Raw genomic sequence first — 19,826 nt, forward strand, 5'->3', positions numbered from 1 at the left:
ACTTTGGTTTATTTGCTTTCATGAAATTGCCGTTTTTTGTGCAGATCATATTGCTTTTTGATCAGATTGAGTTCTCTGAATACAATAAAATCGAACTGCTTTCACTTTGGTCATTTTGGTTTAAGTTTATGATCAAAATGATTTCGAAAGTATTTTTTTCTAAATTGCTGGTTATTTAACTTCAAAAAATGCTCAGGCCAAAATTTTCGTTTTTTGAAGTGCCTGAAAAATTGAGCCACAAAAACTAATTGATAGCTCAGGGATGCATTAGAACAAACGTAGCTTGTATCATTTGATAAAACTAGAGTTATATTGGTCTTATAAATAAACTGGTTAAATGTACAGTTCCACCTGTAACTTGCTCTACCTGTAATATATTTTAAAGTTCCTTCGATAAAGCATGCAAGTATATAATAAAAGTTTTCTCCTTATGCTTTTATTTGAAGTGAAGTTCATTCAGCTGACTCGTTTCTCCGAATGTTTGAAAGTTCGCGAAAACGATTCTGTTTCATTGGAGCAGGAAATCATCTTTAAAGTCATTGTAGTGCGACCCGATTGGTTCAAAATACAGCCAATCATAGTGTAGTATAACTCAGAGTAGTCTCCTTCGTCCAATAGGAATGTAATAGAGACATACTCGTTTGCTGCACCCTTCAAGTCTATTATGACATCATCATAGGTCCTAAAAAGAAAAGGTCAAAAGTTTGGTTTGGAGAAAAACATCAAATTCAAGTTCATTTTTTCTAACCACCGTAGCAAATATCAAGGAAAAGTATAAAACGGAGCAAAACCAACATACCAAAAACATTATGGACAAGTTTTGCGGTTTTCTTCATTTGAGCTTTCAAATTTTCATCGAATCTGATTTTTTTTTCAGAAAAAAAACTAACCCATTCTTCAGTGTTTGTAAAATATCTGAAAACGAGCAAATCTTGACCATTCCCGCTTAAAATATTGAAATACTCAAAAACTTAAAACAGTCATTGTAAAACTAGTTAAATTGTAACTTACACTGATATTCGTTCCACTCTTTTCGAGCTCATAGGCGCCCACTTTCCCAATTCCCCCAACACATAGACAGCCGGTAACGTCTTCCCCTTGGCATCTACCCCCTGTCTCTGAAGCCTCGGACTAGTGTACATTAAGCAGGGTTCTTCTTTTGTGCAGTTCTCCAATATGAAAGTTCCGTTATGGTAAGTTAAAGTTTTGTACCATCCGACTTCTGAGACATACACCACAGAGTTTAAACCAGGGTTGAAACCTAGATCGTCCATCGTCATCTTGAACGACTTTTTCAAATCGGTAGCAAAAATAATTCCGTACGTCAAAAAACCAATTTTGCAGAATGTTGTCCAGACTTGACCGTGAGGTCCGTCTGATATAAGACCAGTCTGCTGAAGTATCTGTCGGTCAATTGCAAAGGCAGGTTGGTCTGGTTTGAGGATGAGTCCGTCTTTGTTCGTCGCACTGGCAATCAGGGATAATGATTCGCACCCGATCTTGTCCGAAGTGGCGAATGGACCCGCGCTCAAAAGTGCAACCATTGCTTCTAACTTAGGATACGGCTCCGATAGGCTGAAACGCAACACTCAGTTAATTTGTTTTCAATTCATTATTTGGTTAGAGTTATCGTTAGATCCGTTGTAATTTTTTAAACTAATGCAGAAAACGACTGACAAAAATAAATTTGAATCTGAAAGTCTGCAAGCTATTAAGCTGTTAGCAGGGAAGTTGTACTCTTAATCCATTTTGGTCGAGTATAAGTTCTTTTACTCGTTTTGATTGTTCGTTTGTCATAGTTGATGTAATTAGAATGATATGATAGTGTAGAGGGCAAACTTGAGGGGGGAAATTCAAGTTTGAGGAAAGGGAAATTTCATTTGAGCGAGCCTATGCATCTCACTTGTATGGATTTCCGGGTTGGCTAGTAGTCGTCCAGAAGGTGTCTTTGAATGGAGCCAGATTCATGGCCCATGCGAACATCGATGTTTCCCCAATTTTCCACTGATCATTGCCTGGCTGGTAGTCATCGCTCACTCGACCCTGGAAACAGTATAGTGAGGGGGGAGGGGGTTAGAGTGTCTAAGGGGCGGATTTAGAGGGGGGGGGCGGATGGGCGGGGAGCGGTCGTTTCTTCCCCCCCCCCCCCTCAGGGATTAGACCCCCTGCCGACCCAAAGGGTCCCCCCTTTGGTACTTTTTAAGAAATCCATTTTTCGCCGACCGACCCTAAAATTTTTCTAAAGGCACCTTTGGTGCCAATATATACTAAATTTGAGAGGGGAGCGCGCGCCAAAAAAAACGCGATTTTTTGGTCAAAATTTTCCAAAAACTGCCTAAAAACGCCTTTTTTAGACTGTTTTTTCAAAGTTTTGCCTGCGGCACAGAAAAATTTGCAAAAACAGGGACCAAATGGTGCTAAGGCGCCCCTGCTAAGGGGACCTCCGTAACTCCCCAAAAAGTCCCTTATGTTCAGGTTTCCACGACTTCCATTTTAGCCGAATGATCCTGATGTTTTCCAATCCTGATGGGAGGGGCAAAAACACCCAATTTTTAGTCAAAACCTTCCAGAAAATGCCCAAAACGTCTTTTTTGGCCTGTTTTTTTTACACATTTCCAGAAATGTTTTTGTGAAGTTTTTTGACAAAAGGAGTCTTTATTAGCGTTTTGAGAGACCTCCCTCTGAAATTTAATTTGGTAACCCTTGAAAAAGTTGACAAAATGGAAGATGGTTTTAGACATCTTCCCCCAGCCATAAAAATGATTTCTGGATCTCCGGTATCGAGCTTTCTTGTGCAAGATTTAGATTTTAGATAGAGCCATGACACAGTCTGATTATTTCAAAAAGAATTTTTCTCGCGTGAAAAAAAACATGCACTAAAAAGAATTGAATTGAATTGAAATCATCGTAAAGCAATTATGAGACTAAAAATTGTCATCTTAAATAGCCAGGAGAATAGATCAAATGATCACATTCCTTCGCTTTGTCCGAGTAGCAATGATTGAGTGGTTAAGTTTTAACAATCCAAAGGTCAGAGAATCGAGCAGGATACCATGATCCGTGCTCGCTGCTTGAGGGTGAGGAAACATTAACCAACCCAAACATGTAATTATGCAGAAAAACGGTTTTTAAATAAAGATCTAAACAGCTCCGATGTTAGTTGTTTCCCATGTGGATAAATGGCCATATTTTATATACACGCTTGGTTATTTCTTGACATGAATGTAAAATGAATGATCAGAAAAGAACTCGAACCCGCACCGGAGTTCCATGGATAATAATCGATTATATTGAATTTTCGTGGTCTGTCTCAATAAATTTGGATAATAATCGATTATAATCGATTAAAAACGGATTATAATGAAACTATTTTTCTATTCAATAAAATCCGAATATAATCGATTATAATCGATTATAATCGATTATTTTTGGAAGAAAACGAAACTTGTTTTCGAGGCAAAATAATCCATTTTTAATCGATTATAATCGATTATAATGGATTTTTTCGAGGGTTATTTATAAAATTTTTAATTTTGTTCAAAATTATTTCATTTCCCATTTAGTGCAGTTGCTACGTATTACGTTTCATGAAATGTTAAACTTCAGAACAAAATTTATATTTTTTTTACTCTACTTTTTTAATTCATCGCAGTTTGTCTAGCACTTCATTCACTGTTTTTCGCCCCCACCCTCCAGTTTACTGCCTCCTACCCCCCAGTTTACCTCCCCCCGTTAAGCCTCTAGTTTACTACCCCCACCCCCCGCTTACTCCCCCTCCCACCATTTACCTCCCCCAAACCCCCCCCCCCCCCCCCCCCCGATTTATTTACCCACCCTGGTTTATTTACCCATCCCCCCCAGCTTATCCCCCCCCAGCTTATCCCCCCCCCCAGCTTCCCCCCCCCCAGTTTACACTACCCCTTTAGCTGAGGGGGGGGAGCTTGAGGGGACGAGGGGATGACGTTGAGACAAATGGGAGAATATGGGAGAACATGAAGATGAACACATTTAACCTGTTATTCTGATTCGTCTTAAATGTCTTAAATTATTCTTTGCTTTAACTGCATGTTTTTAGGAAAACTTAGTAATTTTACATTTTTAAACTTGCTTTTTTCTTCCAGACATAGAAAGAACTAAAAATAGAATAGCCTAATTAACGAAATAAAATGGATTATAATGGATTTTCTTGACAAAATAATTGATTATATTGAAGAAAAAAATGGATTATAATGGATTATAATGGATTATAATCGATTTTTATTTTTCGAAAAAATCGATTTTAATGACCACATAATCGATTACGTGGTCTAAATTTGCCACAATAATGGATTATAATGGATTATATTGACAAAATTTCAAACAACATTTTTCCAATATAATCGATTATTATCCATGGAACTCCGGTGCGGGAAACGAAACGTGGCTGCGAGAATTCCCCGCACCGAGCTCCCATGGATCCTAATCGATTATATTGTCATTATATAGACAGTGTCTATGAAACTACAAAATAATCGATTATAATCCATTAAAAATCGATTATAATGACACTATTTTTCGAAGCAATAAAATCCATTATAATCGATTATAATCAATTATAATCGATTTTTTTTGTGTGTTTATTCCACAACATTTGAGTTTGAGTTATGATCCATTATAATCGATTAAAATCCTTAGACGCTCGGCGGCCATCACTTAGAGTGTTATCTGGTTTTACAATGTTATTTGGTATTTATAGTTCGGATTGCCTTTTTTCACAATATTTCATATTTTTTTAAATTTTTTTTTCAAATTTTCGATCAAAAAAGTTTAATCGTTAAAATAAAAAAAATTTTAAATTGTTTATATTGATGATTTTCATGAGATTATTGCATATTTTTGTGCCCAAGATCTTGTTTCTTTTGATATTTTCCCATGAGATTATTAAATTTTTTGTGCACAAAATCTTGTATATAATGATGATTTTCTGCATTTTATTGCATATAATTGTGCCCAAATTCCCTTAGTTTTTCATAATTTCGCATGAGATTATTAAATTTTTTGTGCACAAAATCTTGTATATATTGATGATTTTCTTCATTTTATTGCATATAATTGTGCCCAAATTCCCTTAGTTTTTCATAGTTTCGCATGAGATTATTAAATTTTTTGTGCACAAAATCTTGTTTATATTGATGATTTTCATGATTTGATTGCATTTTTTGTGCCCAAATTCCCTTAGTTTTTCATAATTTTGCATGAGATTATTAAATTTTTTGTGCACAAAATCTTGTATATATTGATGATTTTCTTCATTTTAATGCATATAATTGTGCCCAAATTCCCTTAGTTTTTCATAGTTTCGCATGAGATTATTAAATTTTTTGTGCACAAAATCTTGTTTATATTGATGATTTTCATGATTTGATTGCATTTTTGTGCACAAAATCTTATATATATTGCTGATTTTTTTAAAAATTTTATTGCAGTATTTTAAAACAGTAATGAGAATTTTAGATATATGCATGTTTTCGTATTTTTGCAGTTTTGTAATCTTACATCTTTAAACTTGTTTTTTTCTTCCAGGCATAATTAGAACTAAAAATAGAATCGCTGAATTAGCTAACTAAAATGGATTATAATCGATTATAATGGTTTATAATGGATTTTTTTTACCTCATAAATAATCGATTATAGTCGATTATAATGGATAAGAATGGATTTTCTTACCTCATAAATAATCGATTATAATGGATTTTCTTGACAAAATAATCGATTTCAGTGACAAAAATTATGGATTATAATCGATTATAATCGATTATAATGGATTATTTTTTCTCAAAAATAATCGATTATAATGGCAATATAATCGATTTCGTGGTCTGAATTTTACATCCGTAATGGGTTATAATCAATTATTTTTGTCTCGGGAATCCATTATAATCGATTAGAATCCATGGGCGCTCGGTGCGGGTCGGATTTCATTAACTATATCCCAATTTTGCAAAAGGGGGGGTTCGTTACTAGTTATAAAAATCAATGCAAACAAGACTGCTCGTACCAGGGCGAAGCTCTGGATGTTCCGACTGCCTTTTAAGGTTTATGGAGCAGTAATAACATTTAAAAATTCAATGAAAATTAACAAAATGAAAAGTTTTTTTCTTCTAAAATTTGAAATTTTTTATGAAAATCATCCCCCCACACGCTATATAAAGTACAAAAGGATAGATTTCGCTCCTTGTAACAAACCATTTATGGCAAATAAGCTTCTTTTATCCAATTTGGAACGATTTCTAAGCCGGATTAACTCTCCGCTTACGCGTTAATAGCACGAAATATATCGCGCGTTACTTGTCCCAAATTGGCCAAAATGGCAATCTTTAAACCCCCGTAACTTTACGAAAAATGATCACAGTGAAACATCTTTTAAAATTTGAGCTCAGGACAACAATATCTTTCGAAAGATATAAAAAAATTCCGTCAAAAATGGCTAGTTAAAAAGCCGAAATTTGTCTGAAGAAAACAAAAAACCCACCCCGAGCACAAATATTCCGTTACTTTCGTATCGAAAGTCGGAACAATAATTCATTGCTTAATCCTTGAATTGTTTCTTTATAGGAGTGGCCATTCGTTAAGAGGTACTCGAGGGGGGATATAGTTCAAGGATCCGGGTCTCTTTTCCAGTCCCCCCCCCCCTTTGATATTTTCTGAAATTCAATATATGAAAGTCTATTTAAAATGACTTTTTATGTTTAAACTGCGTTAAAACGTGTTAGCGTGAACAAGTGAACAAATTTGTACAGCTTTTTTTAACGTGCTAAATGTCGTGTGAACATTTTTTGAACAGTCTTATTTTTTAATTTCTCGAGGGGGGTGGGAAACTGGAAAAGAGCCAGAACCGGTATTTCTAATATGCATCTTAAGCACCTGTGAGACTGCGTTTGAGAGTAGACTTTGTAATGCACTTTTGGGTGGGGACATGCAGTATTTTATGTAGATGCCGCTCTGGTCCGCCGCCTCGCCCATCTGGTAGAACATGTCGGAGGCAGCCGAGAGCGTGGAGGTGGTAGCCACGCACTCCTCCAGAATTCTATTTTGCCAGTCCTGGAAATAATTAATCGATCTTCTTCTATTGTAACGACCTTGAAGTAGGCGGTCACTGTAAAAGTAGCACAGACCATTCCAATTACAATTATCATTGGTGGGGTTACGGTGCATTCTTTAACGGAAGCTTTTGGTCGGTACAGTGCATTCTTTAATTAGGTCAATATATGGGGATTTTTAAAGTTAATTTACCTGTTCGTAGGTGTTGAGACCCCACACTTTAGACTGCTGGAACAGAAACTGCCACAGTCTTGCGTCTGCAGGGATGGCAATGTCCTCTTCCACTATGAACTCAAATGAGCCCCCGTTCTGCTTGGCATACACGTTGTAGGGTGAAAAGTACCTATGCCCAGAGGTCCACTTAAGAAGACAGCACACCTCTTAAAAATTTTGCACGCCTCTCCCTCGGCCCCTATTATTTAGTCAGATTTTGTAAAAGTTAGCAATTTGGTCGTGTATAATGCTTCATAACAACGAAATAAATCCAATATCAAATTTTTTTACACCCGAGCAAACTCGAGAAAATTATAAAAAATATCAAGTTGGGTGTATTCAGTCAGTGTTTTTAGGAATGTTTTTGAATTCTGAGACACCTAATATAAGGATCGGGTGCTAGCTTAAATTTTAACCTTCCCCTTCACTCTGATTATGTATTAAGACGAGAATTAAAACACAATATGAGCTAAATTGATCGTTTGGTTATTTAACTCTAAGTAAGTCGTTGATGCAAGATTGCGGCGTTATTAAGTGGATCCCTGTTATGAGCTACCACTGGCAGCTTGGTCCCGTTGAAAACAGCCGTCAAGTTGTCCGGAAAGGTCTCCTGTCAATTGTATCAATCGTTCGAATGAGTTCAAATGAGTTCAAATGAGAAAAGGGATAAAAGAGAAGATTTCTATGCTTAATTTTAAATCAATTATAATGTCATTTTCAGTCAGTCATTATAAAATTCTAAAACGATTGATTATAATTGTTTTAAATTGGATTATGAAATCCGTGGTCAATAAATTTGTAAGTCATTTCACATAACCCGTCATCTCTTTTGCAAAGGAAAGCTGAAGGTTGCCATCGCAAAAGGCATTGTTGTGAAATGTGTTTTTAATTAGATACCTGCCTTAATGCATCTATCCGATAACCATTGGACTTCGACTCACTTTTGTAGTTGAATGGAAAAGATACCGTTCTTATTCAAACATTTTTATTTATTTTTTTAAAATTCTAGATACTAGCGGTAGCAATAATCCTTATTATGGTGCAGTCATTTATCTCAAACCAGTAGGGGAATCTCTGCTTTTTGGACCAATCATATTGTAGAACCGCTCACCCAATCACACAACTGTTTTGAATACTTTCAGTTAGCAATCATGGCAAAAATCTCAATATCGGTAGTCTGAAAGAACCATTGTTGGGGAAAGCCAACAAACTCTGGAAGTACTTCACGAAAATGAACAAAAAACAATGAGAACGTATGAGATAGCAGAAGAGCGAATCACAAAAGAAAAGTAGAAAATAGGCGACCTTTAAAGATACGAGGCGGACAAAAAAGTTAGATATCGTGATCACATTTGAACGTGATATAGGAGAAACGTCCAAACAAGATTGGATACGTGACAATTTAAACTTCATGATGAAAAACTGCAGTTTCTATCGAAGAATCCGATCAGAAAAGCTAATTTCAACGGATATCCTAAATCAAGCAATCATTGACGACCAGGAAAGCTTTAATCATTTTAAAGAAACAAACATGGAACATACTAGTACCAAGGTAAACTGTACACAAAATTCAATGCCGTGAAGAAAAGCTGGTTTGAATATAGAAAATCATGCTCCTGAATGAAATGTGAAAACGCCTTCAACAAAACTAATCAAAACGTATGTGCGACAAAAAAATGTATGTAGTGTGTTTAAATACAAAACAATTTTGTTGAGTTACGGGAATTGGAACAAAAAACCGGCGATAAAAACTGTAGAAAATTTTCTAAAAAATCAGAATTGTACATGGATCTCATCGGAACAACCGCCATTAGTCAGAAGAGGAAATAAGTAACGATCAAATTTACTTGGCTTCAAACATCAAAAGAATCTTCAATGAGAACGGCGTGAAATTGAAAAAAAAAAAGAAATATGGCAATTATTATAATGAACACCCCATTAGATTTGACTAGCCAGTCAGCACTTGAAAACAAAATATCAATCATGAATTGAAACAGAGGAATTAGTATCGGAAAATTCTACCAGTAGGCATGAGAAAGCGAGCTGTATCTGGCAGCTTTTCAGATGACACCGTCAACATCATTGACAAAGTTGTTATTTAGCTACAAAATAATGGATGGATGAAAGAGCAGACACCATTTATGATTCTCTTTGGGCACGAAAAAAACCTTCTGGGGAATGCCAATCTACCTAAATTAGTGATCGAAATAGACAAGAGACAATGTCTATAACCGACCAATAATGCGGTTCTCCTGAATTCCTGTAAGTCAAATTTGCATTGTAACGCAATTAAAAATTGTACAAACATTCAAAAATCTGTTCCAAAAAATTGACAAAATCTCGAATAGAATTACTGGAAGAAGAATCGTGAGTAAATTTATCCTTCGCATCGAGATATCGAAAAACGCATGAGATGAGCTTTTCTACCGCTAAAGTGAAATGGCTAAAGGTGGCGTGGCGTGGGCATTAGAACATTTAATGGCTCACAATTTGCAATTGGTGAGATCACAACGGCCTTTTATCCGCGCTAAACGCCAAACAATTACTGAAACAAAGCAAGGTCTCGTAGATTCACACAATGGTTGAATAGATTGCTTCCCATCAAATTAAAAAAAGGTCAATTTCAGTTAAAAAAAAAGTGGAATTTTTTAGTTTATCTTCAAGACTTGCCTCCAGAGAAGCGTTTCCTTCTTCACTTTACGGAACAGATGCGTAGCTGCAACATCGGCACAAGATTTTTGAGAATCTATGCATAAAACGCGGTGGTAAAAATGGAAAAAGAGAAATGTTTAAAAAATCTAAATTCATATAGAATACCATTAAACTTGAATAGTAAAAAAAAATTGCTCATTTTCATATTAAACCCGTCGGGTGGAAGGAACAAAAAAAATATTACATACCAAACGGTCTTTCTTTGCAATTATTTTCAATTACGCCATAGAAAACAATTAAAAATTGTAATTATAATCATTCTTGCTCAGTATTTTGCGCAAGCAATTGCGTCTTTTTGATATTTCAAAAAAATTGAATAGCTAAATTATGAGATGGGTTTCAATGTTTTTAAATCATCAGTACTATATAAATTAAACACAGATAAGAGTCCTTGGGACGTGTGAAGAAAGGGAACGTGTGTATTAAATTCTACAAGTACTTGGGACAAAATCAAATTCTAATTTTGAAAAATTACTTATTGCGCAGAAGAGCAGGGACAGATTTGAAACCATCAAAATTCTCAGTCACATCAAAGATCAGTGGACAGCCGACTCCAAACTACTTTTTCAACAATCTCTTTTATCTTATCGATCAAGGCTCAAACAAACTGATCAATCTGATGATAAACGACGACAAGATCCAGAAAGAGGCGTTCGGATAACCAGACAATTTTCTTGGCCTATATCAAGTCGGTCAAAGGGGGTCTTGACATAAAATACGAATTGTGTTTCATCGACAGCAAACTAGTGGTACCAGCAGATCTCCGATCATTCAAGAGACACACCCGGTCCAGTTTGGGTAAAAGGCACTTGCAGAGAACATATGGGTGGTAACATCTAAACACAGAGATCTATCATCACGGAAGAAATTGCTCGGAGCGCATCAATGCTGGTAAAACTTTGAAAATGTTCTTGAGGGTAACGAAGACGCAAAAGTTATTGGAATTAAGAAAGGGAACGTGAAAAATAACTTGGACCTTGTGGGCTCATTAGATAATTTATCAGACTGGATCATGGGTGTGTTTTATCTCAAATGATTTCAAAAATATTGGCCGGGAAGAGCAATTTTATACAGTGAGGGATCATAAATCCAATGGAGTGTTGCAAATGACTTTTCTAACTAAATAAAATCTTAACTAGTAGAACTCTTTTTTAGCGAACAAAAACCATCGTTAGGCAGAGTAATCGAAAGAAATGTTTGAAACTTAATATCTACAAAACAACCGTCAACAGTACTCAAAAGTCTTAAGAGAAGTCTCCCAACACTGCTTTGGAAAACCTGCTTTCACACTCAATTGATTTAGATAAAGAGAGGTTAACCATCTTATACGCAAGAGCTAAGAATTAAGCGAAAAATGAGGTAATCGAAGATGGTTACGTCAAGCAACGCACACCAGACAAAACAAGAAAAGAAAATGAGAGCAACCCGACAGACAAATCGGCCGACATTAAACGAAGAGCCCCTTATTCAAACCCTTTCTCGAAAAGAATTAACGCGTATAGAATAACCTAAAGGAGAAAAGAAGGACAACAGTATTTCAGTTTGTAAAAAGGAAAGTCTTTGTTGCGAATCTTACCATTCGTCTTATTTCATTTAATTAGTCTTAAAGTATCTTAACTGGTTAATTTAGATTTGACCTTGTTATCTTCATTCGCTCCGACGGAGAGAATGACAGCTCACTTTTTAATGTTTTAATTTAGAGATTAATTCACTTTTTAAACATATCTTATTTGTAACTAAGTAGAATTATCCGTAACAAAGAAACATTTTATCATGGCGCAGTCAAACAGCAACGAATCAAACGTGAGAGGTATACCTTCATTTTGGCAAAACCACACAGTGGACCCACCAATTCCTTGGGAAGAGTGGAGCGATCTATTCCAGCTAGCATTAATCGCAAAGGAGAGTATCGATATCGAAAATCTCTTGAATCCATCGGAACGATATCACCCACTTCCCCCAACATTGGAAAATCCGCCGGAAAATGAATCCGATGCTCAAAAAACATCTCGCATCGAGAGGAATATTCGAGAACAAAAGAGATTCGATGATGAAGAAATGGCCTCAATAAAGTCAGAAACCAAGAAATTCAACGGCATGAGACTTGAAGAGGCGGACAAAAAACTCAGATCCATACTCTATCTAGCCCCCGGAAACGAAGGAAAGAAAATATTCGGCCAAAAGTTCACGAGAGTTAAAGTTCTACGAATTACTTTCAAAGAATTTTGGGAAAATTTGTCCGTAGCTTTTGTGAGAAAGACAAACATAACCTTCGAAAGGCACAAGCTATTAAACAGAAAACAGAGGGACAGAGAATCATTAGAACAATTCTGGGGGGCACTTGCAGAAATGGCAAAAAGATGTAACATTCCCACAGGAGAAGATGAATGGATTCGAGATATTTTTATCAATAACATGAAAAACTCGGACATCCAACGGAAACTTCTCACGGAAACCCTACCTCCACTAGAAGCCTTAAATGTAGCCCTGATTGACGAAAAAGGAATAACAAACCACATCAAAATGACGAGTACTTTTAAATCCAACGGATATTCTTCCAACAAATCTTTTAATCATTTTAATGTAAAAAGAGAACCAACCCTAAACATCGAAAGAACTAACACATGTATGAAATGCGGCTGAAATTTTACAAAAGGACATCTAGCGGTTTGCCCCGCTAAAGATACGACTTCTACGACTTCTAAAGATACGACTTCTACGTAAATAACGAGGACACTTTACTAGACTCTGTAAATCACGCCGTAAAAATGTAAATATTGTGGATAGTCAAATTGTAAATAATACAGATCATAATTATCCTTCGGAACAACCGGATGTACATATCGACCACGCCAATAGAGAATGCTGTGGAGTAATCAACGCATGGTCGGAGTCCGAACAGAGCGATAACGATGATTACTCTGTATTAAACGTAACAACTATCTACGACGATCACGGAAAGGAACTGAAGAAACTACTAAATATCGGCTTAGGAAATGAAAACCAAGTAATTCTCAATATACAGGTGGATTCAGCAAGCCCTGTAGGCTTCCTTAAACAGAATGTGTTACACGAGTTGAAGTTACGAGACCCTTATGTGAAAATATATCCAGTGGATAAAGCGACTAAAGAACTCTATTGCGGATTTACGAACAATGCAATAAATATCACTGGAAAGGTAATCGTCCCAATTTTTTCAAATGGATGGTCTCACAAGGAATGCCACTTCTTCTTAACTCAAGGTCATGAAAGAAACATCTTGTGAAACGACAATTTACCAAAAGTCGGAATCGAAGTTTCACAAAAACAATACACAACACTCACCAACAAGAGAACTTGTAAGTCTATCAATTCAGTTACCTCATTTGACATAGATAATGAAAATGAGATGATTTCTAAAACCTTCAAACAATTATTCCTTCGGACTGGAAAGATAAAGAATCAAACAAAAATAACACACTTTCCAGAACCACTAAAGCCAATTCAACTAAAAGGCAGGAGGGTCCCTTTACACTTACTGGATTCAGTAAAATCAGAATTATACAGACTTAAATCCGAAGGACACATCAAAAAATTAGAAAACTGTGACGAGGACAGATTTATTAGTCCGATAGTTATCACTTGTAAAAAAGACAAATCGATAAAGCTAGCTCTAGATTCAAAATTTATCAACAAACAAATTTACAAGAACAAATATCAGATGCCCAATATAAGTGGATAACGTAGCGGCTCAAATTTCAAAGAATTCCGCCGGAGAAGTATGGTTTACAAATCTAGACCTAAAGAATGCATATAGTCAACTCTCGCTAGACAATTTTACTAGCAGCCAATGCAATTTTAGCCTAGTTGGCGGAGATATAACAGGCACTTATCAATTTTTAACCGGTTTTTGTGGACTCGGCGATATGCCAAACGAGTTTCAAAGAGTCATGGACTCAACTCTGGGAAATATTCCTTTTACAAATTGTTACCTTGACGACATATTAGTCGCTTCCAAAGGAAGTTTTAACGATCACAAGAAAATTGTTTATAAAATTTTATCAACGCTAGATAGTTACAATTTCGCAGTTAAATGGTGGAAATGCAAATTCTTCCAAAAAGAAATCGAATGGCTCGGCTTTAAAATATCGAAATCTGGAATCGCCCAACTATTCGATAAAACCAAGGCAATCAAAGATATTCCAATTCCAAAGAATCTAAATGAATTAAGATCATTCTTCGGGTCAACTAATCAGTACATTAAATTTGCACCAAATTTAGCATCCCTCGGAAGCCCGCTTAGACCTCTTTTAAACAAGAAGTGAATTTTCCTTTGGAATGAAGATCACTCGAAAGCATTCGATAAGATTAAATCAGAAAAAGTAAATCTTACTGAAAGCACCCACTTCGACGTAAAAAAGCCCACGAGAGTAAAAACCGATGCTTCTTATAATGGGTTAGGTGCATCCCTTGAACAACTCCATGAGAACGTTTGGAAAACAGTGTCATTTGCTTCAAGATTTTTAAATCCTCATGAATCCAAATATTCAACAAACGAATTGGAGTTATTAGGAGTTGTATGGGCGGTGGAACAATACAAAAATTATCTCTACGGCTCCGAATTTGAAATTATTACCGACCACAAAGCTCTCCTTTCCGCTTTGTCACCTAATCACGGAAACAAAACGTACCATAGCCGATTGACAAGATGGGTAGATCGTCTTCTACCATTCAATTTTACTATCAAGCAATTAGCGGGAAAAGATATGGGTTTTACCGACTTAATCTCAAGAACTCCTTCGGGTAAAGCAATTCCCCCATCACATTACGACGAAGAATTCGTAGTTGCAAATACCAAAAAATATATAATGCACTCAATCCTTTGGATAATGAAAATCCATTACGTAATTCAATTAATTCAATTTCGGAAAATTCCCAGTACACGAAATTACGAAATCACGTAATAATTTCAGCATTGAATTTCGTCAATTCTTCCATCTCAATCTGCAATCAAAAACACTATAGAACAGAATTTTGTAACTCTAAATGTATTCCCTCGGATTTCTCAAGCACCGATTCTACTAAAATCCTTCTATCAAATTCAGCCTTTATTTATTTTTTAATTCTTAACAGTAGCTTAATTAGTAATCCTTCGGATCTCAAACTTATAAATAGTGTAAATATGTCAAATAACCAAATTGTAGTAAATCCTTCCACTTCCAGGTCTCTATTGATTTCCAAATTTCCTCAGAGCACAGAAATTTTGTAACTAAATTTCGAGAAAACCTCAAGTTACCTGAAAGACCTTTGGATTTAAATACATTATTCAATGCAAAATTGGTTGCTTTATTAACGGAAGATGATGAGATGTTAAACCCAATTGTGAAGGCTTTACAGAAAAAAGTAGAAAACATCAACGCAATTTCCCGTTACTTACACCAGTTTTCGAAAGACCTTCATGAATCCGACGGATTATTATGTATGGATGGAAAATTGGTTATTCCGTTTACACTTAGAAACGCCGTTTTAAAAACTTTACATGAATCTCACCCTGGCCAATTCGGTATGAAATACCTGGAACAATATATTTGGTGGCCACATATAAATCGACAAATTTACTTGCACGGGATTAATTGCACACAATGCACCCAAACCGGTAAGAATATAAAAAGCATCATACAAACTACACAAATTAGCGAACTTCCCGCTTTATTTGAACCTAATGCGGAATTAAACCTTGATTTTGCCGGCCCATTAGATAACAACTGGGGAAACAATAAATACATCTTATTATGTTTAGATCGTTTTTTAAAATTCGAAAGCAAAAATTAAATCTTCAACGTCATCAAACACGGTAATCGAATTCCTTCAAGATTATTTTTATCTCCATCGGATTCCTAACTCTATTCGTGTTGACCACGCATCCTGTTTTACTAGTCAGGATTTTAAATTATTTTGTAATTCTCTTAATATCAAATTAATATTTTGTACAGTTGGGGACCATCGTTCTAACGGTCTTGTAGAAAAACTTGTTCATACTGTAAAAATTAAATTATTAGCAATGTCTTTAGAACAACAAAAACCTACATTAAAAACAGCCATTTCGAAAATCATTTGGAATTTACGATCTTCCTTTCAATCAAAAATAAAATGCTCACCGTTTGAAACACACTTTAAAAGAAAACCGAACACGATCTGGAAGCAATTGGCATCTAGTAAATTATCCAGTGGATTTTTAGACAAAGGGAAGTCGATCTTAAGCAGAGAAAGGACCCTTGACTGGAATGCTGACGATCGGATAGAGGACGGATACAAAGACTTTCTTGTACCGAAAAAGAACCAGTCACCATTGGAGAAAGGCTACGACTCAGACATTCCTACAACCTCAAAACCTTCATCTTCCCGAGTGTCCTTAAACAGTCCGTTCAAAGGCAATTTACTACGAAAAACCAACGGAAGTATAAACGGAAATCCCTTCTATAAACAACTAGGTCAGAAAATAATAAACTCAACAAAATCCACGGTTGAACTATCCGACGGAAAAATCATTAGAAAATCGGATATCGCCATCCCAAAGTCTAAATCCTCTACAATCCGTTCATTCAAGGGAAATATCTTTTTTCCCTCTTTTTCTAACAGTGATTTACAAGTAGGTCCAAGAAAGACAAACAAATTGAAGACACAACAGACGCGGAAACCAGACACTAAGACAGGACGACACACAGAATCTTTCACCCCGGTCACCACCAGATTTAGAGGAACGAAACAGCCTACTAAATTCAACAAATCGACGCGAAACCGAAATAAAGCCTCGACTTCGAACACAGGATACTTAGCAGGTGATGAATCCCTGTTCATTCCGTCGGATACGTTGGACATTAGTGATTGGGAATGGATTGCGGGAGGTTTTCCATGCAGAGAAATGATAAGAAAACGCTTCATTTCAGATAACCTCATTTTTAACGAAGAACCTACCCCATCATTAGATCCTCAAACATATCAAACCAATATAAAATCTGAGATTTTAGACGAACAACTTCAATCTACAGCTACAGCGGAATGCCCAATTAGTATAAAGCCAGCACCTCAAACTACCTCACACCCACCTGGCGAATCTTCTACCGCCACGACAACAGAGGGCCCAAACACTCCTTCGGATTCAACAAAAGCATTGGAAGGAGAAAATCCGGTGGAATTTCCAGTCTTTGAGATAGAGGACTCCTCTAACGAAAGTGCAACTAGTGAGGAAAGACATCCTAAGGAAATCACTATCACCGGTAACGAATTTAAATTAAGACGTTCAAGTCGAAATGTTGGTCCCGCACACTGTTGGTCCCGCAGACGAGTTCGAAAACCAACCAGGCTCCGCTAATAACCCTAAATCTCTGGACGAGGGTGACAGCTCGGGCTCCCCCACACAAACCTTCAGAGAGAATCCCTCGGATAACCAGACCCACATTTGCGACACTCTACCGGAGGACCGTACACCGGGCCCAGCGTACCCTCCATCTCCCGATCAATTCTCCATCGCCTCTACTGACGAATACCTGAGAGATGCGGTGAATAGTTTCGACAACTACATCGACTTAGACAGTGAAATTTTCAACGCCGAGCTAGAAAAATTCATGGAAGGGGACAGCTAAACTCAATCAAAAACTTGAAAACTCGCATTTAGTCATTATAATCGTACTAGTATTTCGTTTCAGCGCAGTTAGAGTTTACCTATTTATAACTAGGGATTATAATCCGCCGGAATTAGGAATTATATCATTCTTTCTATTTTAGTCATTCCTTCGGAGCACTAAAATTTCATTTGTTATATCGTGCAGTATTTAATTTTCAATCCTTGTTGGACTTCTCGAGAGCGAGAAAAAAGGTTAGATAACATGTTATGTATCATGGCGCTTAGTACTTTAATTTTTTTTCCCACTAAGGGGAATGTTGCGAATCTTACCATTCGTCTTATTTCAATTAATTAGTCTTAAAGTATCTTAACTGGTTAATTTAGATTTGACCTTGTTATCTTCATTCTCTCCGACGGAGAGAATGACCGCTCACTTTTTAATGTTTTAATTTAGAGATTATTTCACTTTTTAAACATATCTTATTTGTAACTAAGTAGAATTATCCGTAACAAAGAAACATTTTATCAGTCTTAAACGACACTGACCGAACGGTAACCCGCAATAACGAACACATACTCAGAAAACTTGATTTAATTTTAATGTCCAAAAACACTTCTAGATTTATGTCTAGGTTTACCGGCAAGAGAAAGGAATATTCCCCGTCCAAGAGACAGGGCTCTGCACTGAACAATAGGGAGAGAGAGCTTACCTTATAATAAGGTTTTCTTTAAAACCCACTGAAAATTTCATCATAATAACATCAACCAGAAACATTCGTACAATAACTTTTGGGACTATTTGAGATAAAGAGCCAAAACGGTTATTCCGAATATCAATCTTTCTTGTCTGACTGCTCTTTAAATACTTCTCGACAATCAACCTTGGACCAGTAGTCGAATTTAGATGCCAAGAGGGCGCCAACACAGTGCACAGCGGCAGACCCGACCTCAGTGGGGAGCTCTCCGGAAAAACCACTGAAAAACACCAGTAGTTCAATCTCATCGGGTAGCTCAACCAGATAGCTGAGGAACAAAGGCCCGCCAATGTTTTTCGGAGAAAGGCGTTTCAAGGACATGGTATCCTCATCAGAGATAGTTTTAATCAACTTGGAAAAAGAACCAGAAAGACTTTTGGTCGAAATTATCGAGATCAACAGGACCCCATCTAGAGCCCATTCACTATCAATTTTCACTCAGTGCTGTTGACACCAGTTATACAGACCATTCAAGACAAGAGCCTTATAGCAGAAACAACAGAAGATAGTTCCTCGCCAAACTCAACACTGAATCTGCTCATGATACTAAGATGCTGATTCTGTACAGTGGTGGAAGCAACTCAACAAGATCAACTTGCTGATATATCTTGAACAATCGACACGGAAACAAGGGCAGATGACGATTCCTTTAATAGAGATCTCAAAAGATCCCAGACACTCATTTAAACTCAAACTGACAGTGTTTTACATTGATGCGATTTCAGTTGTAATTTGTTTTAACCGGTCAACAAGTCAAATTTATATTAAATTTGTTGAATCCTGTGAAGTGAAATTTTACCTGGGTCAGAAAACAGTTTATTTCTTATTTATAGTATCTTTTCTTAATTTTTTTCTTATTTTATTATAAATTTATGAGTTTTTTAAATTTTTGCTGCACTTTTTAAGCTTTCTTCATTTACTTCATTTTACCCACCCCATGCAACGGATTCTAAAAACGCTATTAATTTTTTGTCAAAACGTTCTTCATCCCTACAACCTCACATATTCTCATCCCTCCCTACGTTTTGCGAGAGTGTGAATGTCGGGAGGAGGATTTCAGGCTACTAAATGTCATTTTATACTCAGTGTAAAAATCTAAAATAATCCTCTAAAATGGATTATAAAATGCTTAAATTTTTATAAAGCAATAAAAATCATTTAAAATCGACTACAACGCCAGAAATTAATACGTTGGATTATGAAAATTGAATCATATTTTTAGTCGGAAAAGTGTTGTCTATTATGAACTGATAATATAAAGAAAACTTCTTTTCGTAAATTTTCTTTTCGAAACTATCTTTTCGTAAATTTTTCTCTATTTCACACGTTTTTTTTAAAAACTTTTGCCGCACTTTATTTACCATCTTACATTCCCCCGCATGTTACCCTTTTCCCATGTATGTACTCTTCCTAAAACCTCTCACGAACTCGCTCTGAAACTTTTTTTGGTCAAACCATACTTG

General features: G+C 36.2%; 1 protein-coding gene across 1 annotated transcript in view; it reads right to left on the reverse strand.

Annotated features, from left to right (window-relative positions):
- Positions 1-273: 273 nt before the first annotated feature.
- Positions 274-19,826, reverse strand: part of LOC134846734 (uncharacterized) — a 67,633-nt gene continuing 48,080 nt past the window's right edge. Inside the window, exons 8-13 of the mRNA XM_063864121.1 lie at positions 7,809-7,903; positions 7,273-7,423; positions 6,904-7,080; positions 1,904-2,043; positions 1,012-1,575; positions 274-682 (exon numbers count right to left, since the gene is read on the reverse strand). Coding sequence (XP_063720191.1) covers positions 457-682; positions 1,012-1,575; positions 1,904-2,043; positions 6,904-7,080; positions 7,273-7,423; positions 7,809-7,903 — 1,353 coding nt within the window. The 3' untranslated portion in view covers positions 274-456. The remainder of the gene's footprint in view (positions 683-1,011; positions 1,576-1,903; positions 2,044-6,903; positions 7,081-7,272; positions 7,424-7,808; positions 7,904-19,826) is intronic.

Source organism: Symsagittifera roscoffensis, chromosome 5, assembly GCF_963678635.1.
Source record: "Symsagittifera roscoffensis chromosome 5, txSymRosc1.1, whole genome shotgun sequence".
NCBI lineage: Eukaryota > Metazoa > Xenacoelomorpha > Acoela > Convolutidae > Symsagittifera > Symsagittifera roscoffensis.